Genomic DNA, 14,397 nt, shown 5'->3' on the forward strand with positions numbered 1-14,397 from the left:
CCCTACGATAATAACCCTGAAAGTAGGTGTTACATACATAGCTCTAAAAAGCATCTTCACCAACTAACCTGACAGGAGTTTTGCGGTGACCGTGCCAAAAGAGACAATTTTTGACATGAGAATTGCCCTGCTTCTGATTCTTCTGGTTCCGTACAGGACAGGTAAAGTCTGTTATTTATTGTTGTTTGACATAATTTAATGCGAACACAGTAATGTCATCTCAGAAATTTTGGGTTCTCTGAGAGATTAATTTATCATTTTCATCTTTTAGAGATGACTGTCTCTGAACTGATCATTTTAGGGGATAAACATGAAGTGGCTGTGTAATATGCAGTACATAGTAGTATGAAAGAATGTGACAGGTGTGTGATGTATTTGATAGTACAGTGCATCTTTCGTCTCTTCATCAGATGCCAAAATGAACATCATCACCAGCAAACAAGATATTCAAGTTGGAGATGAACTTTTACTGTTGTGTAAAGGTCAGCTTTCCACATCTAATTTAAATATGGCTTTATGTACAATATCTGTTGTGTACACCATCTGGATACATACAGTAGAGATTGTGAACTCCTTTTGATGCATATTTTCATCTCTTAGCTGGGGGAGAAGCAGAGATAACATGGCAAAAGAATAGCGAGGAGATTGATGTAGAGATGATAACAAAGGTGGATGAGTCCTCCTCTAAATTGATCATCAAGAGCACCACAGTGGAGGATGCAGGAAGGTACACCTGCCTGTGTGAATTTGACAGCGGCCACACGGACAATGTTCAGACAGAGATTTATGTTTATGGTATGTAAGCGCATCATACACTTTGGCGGATGTGCAGAAAACATGCCCTCTACACCAACTGGCTACTACACCTGCACAATCTAATGAGCTGTAACAACAATTCTGTTGCATGATACTCAGTTTTAACTTGTACAGTCAGAGAAGTACTCACATGAACAATGTGTTTATAATATTTTATTTTGGTTAGCTGTTTTGTAGAACTGCATTGCATCATACTGAGAGCTCCTCTCATGGGGACAAATAAATTAACTAGCATGCAAGTAATGCACCATGGTTGTATACCGCTGTAAATCAACAATATAGTAAAATTGAGTTCAATTAATTACCAACATTTTAAACTACTTTTGTTTTTTTGCTCAGGGATGGCAGAGGTAATAAATAGCTCTCTGACAGCATCAATCATATGGAGTATTAAAAACTGAGAAACTCATTAAGGTTGTGCAGGTACTGTTGTGGCTGTGTAACGCCAGTGCTAAAATGACACTTGTCTGCGACAAGAAGTTACCACACCCAAAAACCAGCGTTTTGCCTTTGTTGTCAGAGGGTCCATCATTTGAAACCACCCCCACCTACCATGAGTTTTTGGAGGGCACAGATGGGGCAGTGCCTTGCCGCGTGTCTGGCCAGCCGGCAGTTGCGGTCCGCTGGATATACAGCACAGAGGCCATGTCGTCTCACGGTGAGTGTATCATCCAGGAGCGGTACCTTCATATGATAATTTGGCAAAACTTCTTTTGGATTTTCTGATCTTTTTCTCCTTGTCATTATTTAGGAAAGAATGTCCAACTGTTGCCTGATCACACACTTGTGATTGGGAAAGTGAAGCGACAGGATGCTGGGACGTTCATCTGCCAGGCCCAGATCAGTGGAAGGCCCATCTTTAAGCAGCTTTCCATATCTGTTGTTGTCAATGGTGTGTGTCTTCTTTGCATCATCATTAATGAAATCAATCATGATGTTACATTTATGAGTTTCCAAAAACCAGACAGTCTTTTGGAAAGTTATTTATTAAAATTTTCATTCAGTCCAATTATGGATATTCTGAAAGGTACAATAACAAAAGCATTCTAATGCAGCTCCTCCTACTGTGCATCTGAAAGAAGAAGTGAAGAAAGTCATAGCTGGACCAGAAACCAATGTTTCCTTGCTGTGTTTGGTGGACGGCCAACCGAAACCCAATATCACCTGGAATATGTAAGACCTGATTTCACCAATTGGAATGTATCCATTTTATAGTAATACACATGCTTGGTTTAGAGGAAAAAATATACATATTAGTAACTTAATCACATATGCATAATTTGCTCACCTTTGCCTTTATAATTCACTCTCGCTGTTGATTAACACTGTCAGAGAAGTATTAATGTACAATCCCAATTCCAATGAAGTTGGGACGTCGTGTTAAACATAAATCAAAACAGAATACAATGATTTGCAAATCATGTTGAACCTATATTTTATGGAATACACTACAAAGACAAGATATTTAATGTTCAAACTGATAAACGTGATTGTTTTTAGCAAAAGATCATTAACTTAGAAATTTATGGCTGCAACACGTTCCAAAAAAGCTGGGACAGGGTCATGTTTACCACTGTGTTACATCACCTTTTCTTTTAACAACATTCAATAAACGTTTGGGAACTGAGGACACTAATTGTTGAAGCTTTGTAGGTGGAATTTTTTCCCATTCTTGCTTGATGTACAGCTTCAGCTGTTCAACAGTCTGGGGTCTCCGTTGTCGTATTTTACGCTTCATAATGCGCCACACATTTTCAGTGGGAGACAGGTCTGGACTGCAGGCAGGCCAGTCTAGTACCCGCACTCTTTTACTACGAAGCCACACTGTTGTAAAACATGCAGATTGTGGTTTGGCATTGTCTTGCTGAAATAAGCAGGGACGTCCATGAAAAAGATGTTGCTTGGATGGCAGCATATGTTTCTCCAAAACCTGTATGTACCATTCAGCGTTAATGGTGCCTTCACAGATGTGTAAGTTACCCATGCTATTGGCACTAACACAGACCAATACCATCACAGATGCTGGCTTTTTAACATTGCGTCCATAACTGTCCGGATGGTTATTTTCCTCTTTGGCCCAGAGGACACGGCGTCCACAATTTCCAAAAACAATTTGAAATGTGGACTCATCGGACCACAGAACACTTTTCCACTTTGCATCAGTCCATCTTAGATGAGCTTGGGCCCAGAGAAGCCGGTGGCGTTTCTGGGTGTTGTTGATAAATAGCTTTTGCTTTGCATAGTCGAGTTTCAAGTTGCCCTCACGGATGTAGCACCAAACTGTATTTACTGACATTGGTTTTCTGAAGTGTTCCTGAGCCCATGTGTTGATATCCTTTACACATTGATGTCGGTTTTTGATGCAGTGCCGCCTGACGGTTTGAAGGTCACGGCCATTCAATGTTGGTTTTCGGCCTTGCCGCTTACATGCAGTGATTTCTCCAGATTCTCTGAAGCCTTTGATGATATTATGGACCATAGATGATGAAATCCCTAAATTCCTCGCAGTTGTACGTTGAGGAACATTAAATATCTTGTCTTTGTAGTGTATTCAATTAAATATAGGTTGAACATGATTTGCAAATCATTGTATTCTGTTTTTATTTATCTTTAACACAATGTCCCAAATTTCATTGGAATTGGGCTTATATTAAGTATTAATATCAAGAATATGATTATTATTGTTGTTGTTTGCTGTGTTGTCAAACTACTCCTCATCATACATTTGACCCACCTTAATAAGGCAACCAAAAGAACTAAGCCTACTAAATTTTAGTGCAGGACATCTCCAACCTACGGCAAACTACAAGAACAACATAATGTCAAATTGATCCCTCCCTGAAAAACTGAGCATTATTATATTTGTAAAACCATCTGTTCCTAAATATGTTGTTGGTGAGAGTTTAATCCAGTTTAGTTGGTGCCTGATGCTTAGATCTCTTAGCAATTATTGTTTTTCGTGGCTTTATTATTATTGTCCTGATTCAATCAGACATTCATCCTCCCAATAAAACATACAGCATTATGGCTGTTGTTTCTTCTTTACAATCTGTCATGCCTTACAGAGTATAAACTTTATTTAAACCATGAACCGCTTGTAATATGTTGAGTTTTATTTTCAGTACAGAGATCTCCCGTCCATCCCAGGAGTGATGTTGCAAACCCACCCACAATGAAAACCCTGCCATATAAAAAGACCATATAAAACATATTGTATACATATATCAACACCTAAAAAAAAAGAAGCAAATCCGCAAGATAGAGGGACTTCAATAGTTGAAGCGTGATCTCGCGGGGGGTTACTGCAATCACTTCATACTTCTCTGTCACAGGCCAGCATTGCATGACCCCACACATCACAAGTTCAACTCTGACCGCAGCCAGTTGACCCTCAGGTCAGTTGTCAGGGACGACCACGGGGAGTACATCTGCACCGCAACCAACAAGATCGGCGATAGCAGTGCTACCATTTTGCTTCATGTCTTTGGTGGGTTTTATTCTATTCTGACTCCATATAGAATGTAAACCCCCTCTGCAATACAAAAAGAAAATATCACTCACATAAAAAATGTGGCTGCTGTGGTGATGATGGAGTTGTTTTATTCCAGAGGCCCCAGAGGTGTTTTTGTCTGTAGAGCAGCAGAATGTCACCGTGGGCGAGAGCGTGACTCTGGCCTGCAATGTCTCCGGCTTTCCTCAGCCTGACCTGCACTGGATCAACAAGTGCAATGGACGGACACTGGTAGGGGTGATACACACATACACTCACGCATGTACAGACACACCTACTAAACTCATTCTTGTGCCTCGCGACGACGTAAGATTCTGAAGGCCCTTGGCAGATTACATTGACATTGCACTACACAAAGGCTGAAATCCGATTGCACACAACCAATAACACTCCACATACATGTAGTGTACTGGAAGCCATTAATACAATTTTTCAATTGCAAATGTGGGTCAGTGCTTCTGATAGAGTTTAGACCCGCAAAGAGGGCCTGGCTGGCCCTGATGGCTAACCACTGGCAGTAAGTGAGCATGCCATGTTGTGCCACATGAAGATATATTCTTACATTCATAACCTCGAAATTTTGTACAGCAGGACGAAGGACCCCCAGCACATTGCTTTTAATAATCTATGTTTTGGTCCAACTGTGTTTGATCTGTCTTTTGTGTTTGGCCTCATTAGGACTCATCTTCTGGTCGTATTCGTGTTGTGGGCGGCGTTTTAGTGATTGACGAAATAGCACCTTCTGATGGTGGTCTGTATTCCTGCATGGCTGTTGGCATCATTGGCAATGCATCAAGAGACGTTGCAATTCACAGTAAGTTCTGAGCTTATATTTGCACTGTAATTTACACTGACTGGACACTGCATTAGGGTCACCTGATCAATCAAATAAGAACCAACACAAGAGTTGTCCATATATTTGCCTTAAAAAAAGACTAATGCTCAGTTTTGTATTATTGTGCTTGTATTTTGCAGCGGTAAAACTGTAATGCATTATAGTGGCAGATTTAAAAAAAAGTATATTATCCAATCCTTTATTACAATAAGATATTATATATGAATACCTCCATGACAGTGTTAATCAAAACTGGACATTAATGTCTACATTCTGTAGGCCTAGTAGAGAAGGCGTCATTTTTAACACAGCACATCATGTAGGTGTAGAGTCACACGTTATGAATATCATTTTAAACCATTTGCTTTTTTTACTGTGTCCTCTTGACCCACAGCCCAGCCTGGTCCCCCTCCGTACCTGTCAGTCTCATCTGGACCCGCATCAATCCTATTCTCCCTCAAAGCACTACCCATCAGTGGGGGAACACCAATTACGAACTTCGTCCTGCAGTGGAGACAAAATGCAGCCGAGCAATGGCAAGAGGTCACAGTCCCAGCTGCAGGTAATTATAAGGGTTGCATATCAAAGTTAGAATCATCGTTCGTACAACCAGGCATGCCCACAGACATTTCTCGAGGCAGGTGCTCAAGCCAAAAGAAGGGCACCCAGCCCCAAAATTATTCATACTATGAAGCAAAACAATTATTTTTTTTTCTGTTAACACAATGAACACAGTCAATAAATCAGCTATTAACAAAGGAGGTGAAGGGAAGCTATAGTGGATCTAAAAAGTCTACCCACCCCTGTTCGAATGGCAGGTTTTTATGGTATACAGACCAAGATAAATCCTTTGAAATCTTGTTTCCAATATTAGTTAATCTATAACCTGTAAAACTCAAATTAAAAAAAGAGAGGGGAAGTAAAAATAAACAACTGCGATAACATGGCTGCACCCACCCTCTTATAAATGGGGATGTGGCCTTGTTGACAATTAGGCATTCAAACTCATGTTAAAAGGAGGTCAGCACATACATTATATTGTCAAAAGTATTCCCTGACCTGTCTTGACTCACATATGAATTTAAGTGCCATCCCAATCCTAATCCATGACGTCGGTCTACCCTTTGCAGCTATAAAACCCTCAACTCTTCTGAGAAGGTCTGTCCACAAGGTTTAGGAGTGTGTGTTTATGGACATTTTTTTACCATTCTCCCAGAAGCGCATTTGTGAGGTCACACATTGATGTTGGACGAGAAGACCTGGCTCTCTAATTCATCCAAAAGGTGTTATATCGGGTTGAGGTCAGGACTTTGTGACTTCCCCAATGCACTTTTGGAAAACGTTTCAAAAATTCCCATAAACACACTCCTAAACCTTGTGGATAGCCTTCCCAGTAGATTTGAAGCTGTTATAGCTGCAAAGGGTGGACCAACGTCATATTTAACACTATGGATTAGGAATGGAATGTCACTTTAGTTCATATGTTGAGCCAAGGTGCGTGAACGAATTCTTTTGGCAATATAGTGTACCTGCCACTATTTAAAGTGCCTCTGATTGACTCCAAATAAATTAAAGTGGGAGCATATGCACAATTTTCCAAATGAATCAAATAAATGATCTTCAAATTTCAAAACACTTTGGGAGGAATTGATGACAGAGTTTTTTTTTTCCAACTGTATATAATTGAAGAAGAGAAAAATGGGCTGCAGCAAAAGGGGCACTTTTTTTCATCAAGGGCAAAAGGGCAGGTGCTTGAGCACCACTTGGGATCTATGTGTGCATGTGTAGTGTACAAGTGTTATTTTAAAAGTGTGTTCTCATGTTTGTGCTTGTAGATACCCTGGCTGTGACCTCCCTCATGCCCTACACATTATACACTGTTCGTCTGGCTGCCTTGAATGCAGCAGGACGGGGCGAATTCTCAGACGCAAACACCGTCCGAACCCAAGGAATACGTGAGTGTCAAACCACTAAAAATGTGTTGACGTGTCCATGACCATGCATACTATTGTCACTGACCTTGCAGCAATGTTTTTACACAACAGGCCGTTGAACCTCCAATGTCATCTTATAATCTATTTATAAATAGCTATGTTAATGTTACTGAAATGTTTTTTTCTAGTCATGTTTGTTAATAATGTTATGCTACATGCCTTCTTTTTTTTAATCTCATCTGTTGTCACTCATTTTCTGTTTCATCTTTGTCTTTTATAATGTTTCCTTCATCATCATCATGTACTGCTGCCTAATGCTGTCGCTGACACAATCCCATCTCCCATTATCCATCTATAGGAGGTAAGACACACACAATGGTTTACTGAATATGCTTCATGTATTACTAACCACTGATATGTAGTTTGTATTCATTGCTGCTAAATGTAAATGAGTCCCTGCAATATCATGGGGGCGTAATGTTCTGCATTGTCTTTCTAAATTGCCCTCTAGGTGAACCAGACAGCCCTGTTTTGCTGTGTGATGAGATGAAAGTAGGGGGCAACTCCTTCTTTATGCCCCTCAAACACACTGATGATGGCGGGACTCCTCTCCTCCACTACAATCTCCGATATCGCGAGGTCAAGCTCAACATGCATTTGCCAGCTTTTGCATTTTTTTTGTCTGTTAGACTGTGTGATAGTTTCAATGTTTTAGGTGGGGTAGTTGGAAAAGGACTGTTAAATAAAAAAGTACTAGTGAAAAAGTTAATTACAGTGTTTCACATTATCTAAAAGCATGTTATTTAGTTGTATGCAATAGTTGTGTGTGGCGTTTTCCAGTGCACTTCCTTACATTTGCTCTCATCAACCTCTTCTTGTGATTTCCAGTGTTCTTTGACACACACAGTCATTTAAATATTACATAATTTATATTTTACATTTTTGCCATACTAAATGCCTCAAAGCTACAGTATCTCTGTTTTGTCCAGGATAGAGATGGGGCTCTGTGGAAAGAGAAGAAGCTGTCATCCAATACTGACTCTATTACCCTGGTAGACCTGACCTTTAGCTCTGACTATCAACTGGAAGTCATAGCAGTCAATGCGAATGGTTCCTCTCTCCCTGCAACATTCAACTTCACCATTGCAGAGAAACCTGGTAAGAATCACATCATCTCAAATATAGATGACAATGTCTTCATCTCCATTTATAATGAACTTCCTCTTTTTACTTCACTCCATCTCATCTTCCTTGCACTCACAGTGCGTAGCAGCATGACGAAAGGCAGCGTGGTTGGCATCGTCATGGTGATCTTCCTGGTGATTTTCTTTGTGGTGGATGCCACTTGCTGCTACAGAAACCGCTGTGGCCTGCTCATGTCCATCGCTGTGAAACTTTTTGGACAGAAAGTTCCAGGCCTCAAAGAAGGAGAGGAGGGCACTAATGGGTAAGTTTGCGTATAGGTTTGTATCCTGTGTGTTGTTTTTTTTTCCACCGATCTTGAATTGGAATTGGATGCAGGTTAACATGATTCTAACCCTTTTTGTTTTGTGCATGTTGCTCTAGGGAAGTTAAGATGAATGGGATGTCCACTCCAAGAGGCGACAGGCACCATACGGGAGTTCAGACACTTCCCTCAAAGGAAGGCAGCACGCTCAAAGAGGTCACCAGCGACAAAGCATCTCTCACTAAACATGAGTATGTGTGCAGTCACACTCAGGAACAGTAAATTGATTTGTTTTAATATTGGAAAAATAGCACACATGAGTATATAGGAAATAAATAAAATGTAATGGCATTGCTGGTAACGCACAATGTGTGCATTACGTTGATGTCCTTAAGCATTTTATTCAACATTTCATCTCTGATAATATCTCTTAGCTTTCACTTGCTATTTCTGAGGGAACTGTTGCAGTAAAGAAAGAATACTGACTTCTGATAAATCCATTTGATAGATATAGTCATAAATAGAGTAAATTAAATTATGTATATACAAATGAAATGTATATGGTGTAAATGTCTCGCTCAAATCAAACTGTTTTGCATGTGATAATGGAGCAGGGGAAATAGATGACTGAATGGATTCATTTACAATAAAACAAATCAATCAATCATGACATTTAATGTGAGAATGATATATTGGTTATTAATTAGATTTTTTATTTTTTTCCCTGACAGGAAAACTCAATCAGACAGAAATCTACAGATGCATGAGGGCAACATCTAGAAAACAAAACAAACCAAGAGACGAACAAAAATATATACTTTTTGAAGAGAAGATAACAATTCAAGTATAAATTTGAACAGTCAGCAGTACAGTCAAAAGAAATGAAAGATTATTTCTCTCATACCGCTGTGTTGCTGAGGACAGCAAGCAAGTTGAGCATCTCCTGACATCACATCTTCTTCTCATAATTAACCCCCCCCCCCCCCCCTTCCGAGTTGGTGAAAACAGTAGGAGACAACAAGTGATATATTACATCATCATGTCATGTTGGTAGTCTGGTGGGTCAATTGCTTTCATGCTTAGGGTGCTCTTGAGATCGGTCTTTTACAGGGTATTGCTGTTTGTAATTTATTCTTGAAATGTCAGTGTTCTCAAACAGGCATACATACTGCATGTTTTGAATGTTTAAAACGGACAAAGATTTGTTTATTCCAAACAGCATCCAATGCAGCTGTTTAACATTAAAAGTGCCCGTCTGTGGCCAGCACAGTGGGAAGGTTATTAGCAGGGTGCCTCACAGTCAAGGGGTCCCAGGTTCGAATCTCGGCTCAGACCATCCTGTGTTGAGTTTGCATGCAGTCCTCCAATGCTTGCATGGGTCTCTCCAGGCACTCCGGTTTCCTCCCACATTCCCCAAAACATGCATGTGGGTTTCATTGAAGTCTCTAAACTGCCAGACGGTGTGAATGCTTGTATGTGTATAAGTGCCCTGCGATTGGCTAGCAACCAGACCTGGGTGGATCAATCCAGAGTGGGCCACTTGCTCAAAGTCAGCTGGGATAGGCTACGGCTTATAGGACAAGCACTATAGAAAATGGATGGATGCCTGTCTCTGTGAACATTATTTAAATTTTGCTTTGTTATTAACTTTTTATAAACATTGTTATGAGGCTGCTACACTGATTTTAATGTCAACCTATAACATACTAACACAAGCAATACAGGCCATTAAACATGTATCACTGTTATGATAATACAGTACTGTACATACAAGACTTAAGGCAATAAGAGCTAATATTTTAAAGCAGCTCATAGTCTAGTTTGAGTCTGCCTGATGAATAAATTTTGACTTTTACAAAAAGTTATGCTTGCAAATCATATAAGTTTGAGAATGGTTGTAAATATGTATGTTTTTACCTGTGTCTGAATTATATCCAGTAAAAGGATTAAGACCATGTTTTGAAGTCACTCTTTATATTCAATAGAGGCTTATTATTATTGTGCAATCTTCTTATAGCCTACTAAGCCATCTTTATGTAGAGCAACTATAATTTTTTTATCTTGTCGTCAGAGGGTTCTTTGCCATGAGGTGCCATATTGAAATTTGAGAGACCAGTATGAGAGCGCCTGAGAGCGATAACACTACATTTAACACACCTGCTCACCATTCACACCTTAGACCTTTTAAGACTATGATTCACATGATAAAATGGCGTGTTGGGCTCAATTCGGACTGTTTCACTTAAGGGTGTACTCATTTTGTTGCCAGCGGTGTAGACTTTAATGGCGCTGTGTTGAGTTATTTTAAGGGGAAAGTAAATTTACACTGCTGTATGCTGTTTGCTGACAACGTTAGATGGAAGCAAAGTGTAATTTTTGTATTGTAATAATGTATTTTCCTATGAAAAGATAAAATTAAATGTCTACGAAAATGAGTGGTGTTGTGAAATAATATAAATGGCACAGTTGGGTGCTGCTTTTTAAAAAAATAGTTTTGAGGGTTTTCTATAATTGTGTCCTAGTGGAGGTATTAAGAAGTCAGGTAAATTCTTATTGAAGGCCTGAGTAGGAAATGCTACTGACTAATAATAATACAGTAATAAAGCCTAAAAATAATAATGATTCATGCTGTTGCATGTTAGCCTGTAGCCTTGAAGGCAGTAAGGCACATGTTTAACGCACTCATAGAATTGAGAATTTGAAATGATCCTTTGAATGGGCAAACTCTAGTTTTAAAAACCAGATTGGCGACTCACCCCTTCCTTGAGACGGTTTCTCTGCCTATGCGGTCCTGTACGGTAGGCGGCGGTATGCACGCCTTTGATTTTTTTTTTAGCCATAGATATGAAAACTAGATTCGTCAGTAGCCTGCCTAATAAACGTGTCTCACTGACGGCCATGTTGAAAAGGTCAACTTTTCCTTCAAAGGCAATTCATTAACAGTGAAATTAAATTGTAACTTGCTCATTTCTAAACCGATTTTCACAAAGTTGACTTTTTTTTCCAACGCCAAAGCGTGAATAATCAATAAATATCATTAAACAAAAATACCCTCAATATTTATCTTACATAAGGTTAATCCCAGTTTCCTTGTTCTGATTGTACCGCGTCGTGTGCAACTATATGCAGCACAATGTGCCTTCAAATCATTGTTCTTTTCGTGTATGGAAGCCCATTCCCGCCAGTTAAAAACAAATACAAATAATAAAATCATAATAATAATTCCATTGGAACGGGCTCCGCCTATAGTTTTGTTTTTGTTTTTTTTTAACTGGCGGAAACGGTGTCCTGTTCTGGTGAAAAAAAAAAAAAAAAAAAAAACGAAGACTTTGCCCCTCCTAGCTAAGCGTCACCGTAGGCACATTGCTCATAAGGGGCGTGTGTCAGCTACATTCTCATATCTGTGGTCACAGCCCTAATATCAAAGAAGAAGCGGCACTGGACTGGCGTCAAATCGCTGATTTGTTCCTGCTGACCAGAAACACATGACCACATGACCGACTGTGTTGACATCTGCGACTCAACATACATACAAGTTCGCCATCACGTTTCGAGTACGACGAGCCGAGCCAAACCATAGTGATATTTGTTCAGCGCTAAACTTGGTAAGTAAAGCTTATTCTTGCTTATTCTGTTGTGTTGAGGACGTGTTGGTTCTTCCGTAGCAGCAGCTAAAGCTAATAGTGAATTAGGAGACCTCGTTGGTCAGGTAAATGGGAGATTTCGACATTTCATATGGTTTCGAAATGCTGTTGCGATGTCACTTCATAAGGTGCTACTTTTTAAATATATATTTTAATGTCCATCGTTCGACGTCCTTATTCGTAATACATAATACTGGTAGGGAATTAAAAATGTTTACTTGAAAGAAGTTATTGCTTAATGCTTGCAGGGGTCATTGAGCCCAGGAAACCAGCCCTCTGTCCACCATGGGCGAGACAGATGTGGAACGTGAGTTGTCTCTTAAAGTGTATCTGAATCAGATTTTATTTTATTTTTTTACATTTTTTTGTAGCTGTAGTCATTATACATTTCCAACATCTTATTTTAATTGTTTTACATTTTATTTATTATTAGTTTTTTATTTACAAACTACAGTATCTGCAATTCTGTCTAATGCAACTTCTAACCATTTGTGTTGCATGCCTTGCTCTGCAATAAATATTCTGACAACCTTTTCGATTTGTGACTTTCGTGTTGCCTTTCTACTCCAGAGGTGACCCTGGCTCTGCTTGATGCGGCCAATGATAAAGACTCTGAGGTCCAGGCTCAGGTCAGGAAGTCAATGCTGACTCTGGGAAACGAGCAGCCTGACAGAGTGCTTGCTATGTGTCAGGACTACCTGCTCAAACACCCTAAGGTAACGCCACACTGTACAGCAGAGATGTCAAAAGTATGTGTATTCAGTAGTTTAAGTAAAAGTACTAGTACTTGTGCAAAAAAAAAAAAAAACAGCTGGTAAAAGTACTGAAGACACTCCCTTACTTAAGCAAAAGTACAAAAGTACACACTTAAAAATGTACTTAAGTAAAAAAGTAAATTGACATTTTTCAACCCAATAATAAAACACGTATAGTGAGCATTTTGTACCTCTCTGGATGATTGGCATGCTTTCTCTGACGGCAGGAATGGACTAAACGAACAAAAATCTTTCATTTTCTCTGCTTTGGCATATAAATAACGAACATAACCAACTAAGCGGAGCTTTCAAGCCTGTTGTTTATTTTTAGATCAGAGCATATGCAAAATAAAAAAAAAAATGAACCATCATGTAACAATGTTATGTGGTAATACCTTACACTCTGTCACAGCCACCTGTCCCAGTGGCAATCATTTGATGTTACCATTTACATACTCTGAGCAAATATGGAAATGTTAGGAAATATCAGTAATTGTAATTGTGCATTTTTTTTAAAAACATCTTAATAGTTGTCAATGTCTTCTTTCTCTTGCTCTGCTTCCTGCCTCACCTTCTCCTGCTCCAGTTGGTCGTGAGTCACAGAGTTGTGATTCTTCAAACCATTGAGCTGATTGTTGGCAGCAGGATAGACGCAATCTCTTACCCCAGGTTCAAGAGCATCATCTCCTTGGCCTCAGATGAGATGACACGATCAAAGGTAAACAGTGTTACGTTAGTTTTGGTTTATTTTTGGGGGGCAGCTGTTTAGTCTGTTTCTGTGTTTCTCTTTCACACAGGAAGTTGTTCCTAACTGGCAGCAGGCAGCCAGTAACATTCTGGTAGCTGTGGGCAACAAACACATCAATGACATAATGGAGGAGATACTGAGGAAATTTCAACCTGGAGTTTTGCCTCACTTTTTTGTGGTCCAGACATTAGCCAAGCTCTCTGATTCCAATGGTAGGAAAACTGTTGCACATTAAAGCACAAGTGAACTGCACATTTGGCAGCTTTTTAAAGGGGATATAATCTGCACTAATTATAAATAATTTGTTGACAAAACCTTGGGTTTGGTGGAACAAAATGCATATGTATAGCTGCAATCTGGTGTTAAGATGAGGAAAAACTCATCATGTTTGTCATGTAATGCGGTGTTTTCAAGAAGCCACCATTTTTATTAACACCGTACTCCTTCCTTTTCTTTAGTTTATGGCATGGTGCCGTTCCTAAACGCTATTCTTGGTACCATGTTGCCGATGCTGAGCCTGACCAAACAAGACAACATGAAGTGGGTCTTCTCCTACGGTACAAAACTGACTTCCAAGTTTTTGGTAGTATTTGACTCTCTTCTAAGGTGCATTGACGTGCTCCAGTAAAATTTTTATCTCTGTCAGATGAGAGGAGCAATTCAAGAACTTCAGTGTTATTTTCAACAAGAAAAGTTTCATCTTTAAA

The 14,397-nt window shown here is 39.5% G+C and overlaps 2 protein-coding genes across 6 annotated transcripts in view; both read left to right on the top strand.

The window, feature by feature from the left end:
• ncam3 (neural cell adhesion molecule 3) lies at window positions 1-10,978 on the top strand. The gene is made up of 16 exons (XM_061777738.1): window positions 1-161; window positions 411-482; window positions 601-795; window positions 1,337-1,474; window positions 1,568-1,708; window positions 1,872-1,989; window positions 4,149-4,303; window positions 4,425-4,558; window positions 5,006-5,141; window positions 5,557-5,724; window positions 6,998-7,118; window positions 7,606-7,735; window positions 8,086-8,254; window positions 8,360-8,543; window positions 8,663-8,794; window positions 9,275-10,978. Exons 1-16 carry the CDS (start codon window positions 116-118, stop codon window positions 9,321-9,323), a joined length of 2,088 nt encoding a protein of 695 aa, XP_061633722.1. The 5' UTR covers window positions 1-115; the 3' UTR covers window positions 9,324-10,978.
• A 970-nt stretch (window positions 10,979-11,948) lies between these two features.
• mroh1 (maestro heat-like repeat family member 1) overlaps window positions 11,949-14,397 on the top strand; it is a 29,040-nt gene continuing 26,591 nt past the window's right edge. For 2 of the 5 annotated variants that reach the window (XM_061776269.1, XM_061776270.1), the window contains exons 1-6: window positions 11,949-12,148; window positions 12,436-12,494; window positions 12,758-12,903; window positions 13,529-13,660; window positions 13,740-13,902; window positions 14,149-14,247. In XM_061776269.1, coding sequence (XP_061632253.1) covers window positions 12,473-12,494; window positions 12,758-12,903; window positions 13,529-13,660; window positions 13,740-13,902; window positions 14,149-14,247 — 562 coding nt within the window. In that variant the 5' untranslated portion in view covers window positions 11,949-12,148; window positions 12,436-12,472. The remainder of the gene's footprint in view (window positions 12,149-12,435; window positions 12,495-12,757; window positions 12,904-13,528; window positions 13,661-13,739; window positions 13,903-14,148; window positions 14,248-14,397) is intronic. The other 3 variants (XM_061776267.1, XM_061776268.1, XR_009788934.1) reach the window with 2 other exon arrangements.

The sequence above is a fragment of the Phyllopteryx taeniolatus genome, chromosome 6 (genome assembly GCF_024500385.1).
Source record: "Phyllopteryx taeniolatus isolate TA_2022b chromosome 6, UOR_Ptae_1.2, whole genome shotgun sequence".
In the NCBI taxonomy this organism is placed as follows: domain Eukaryota; kingdom Metazoa; phylum Chordata; class Actinopteri; order Syngnathiformes; family Syngnathidae; genus Phyllopteryx; species Phyllopteryx taeniolatus.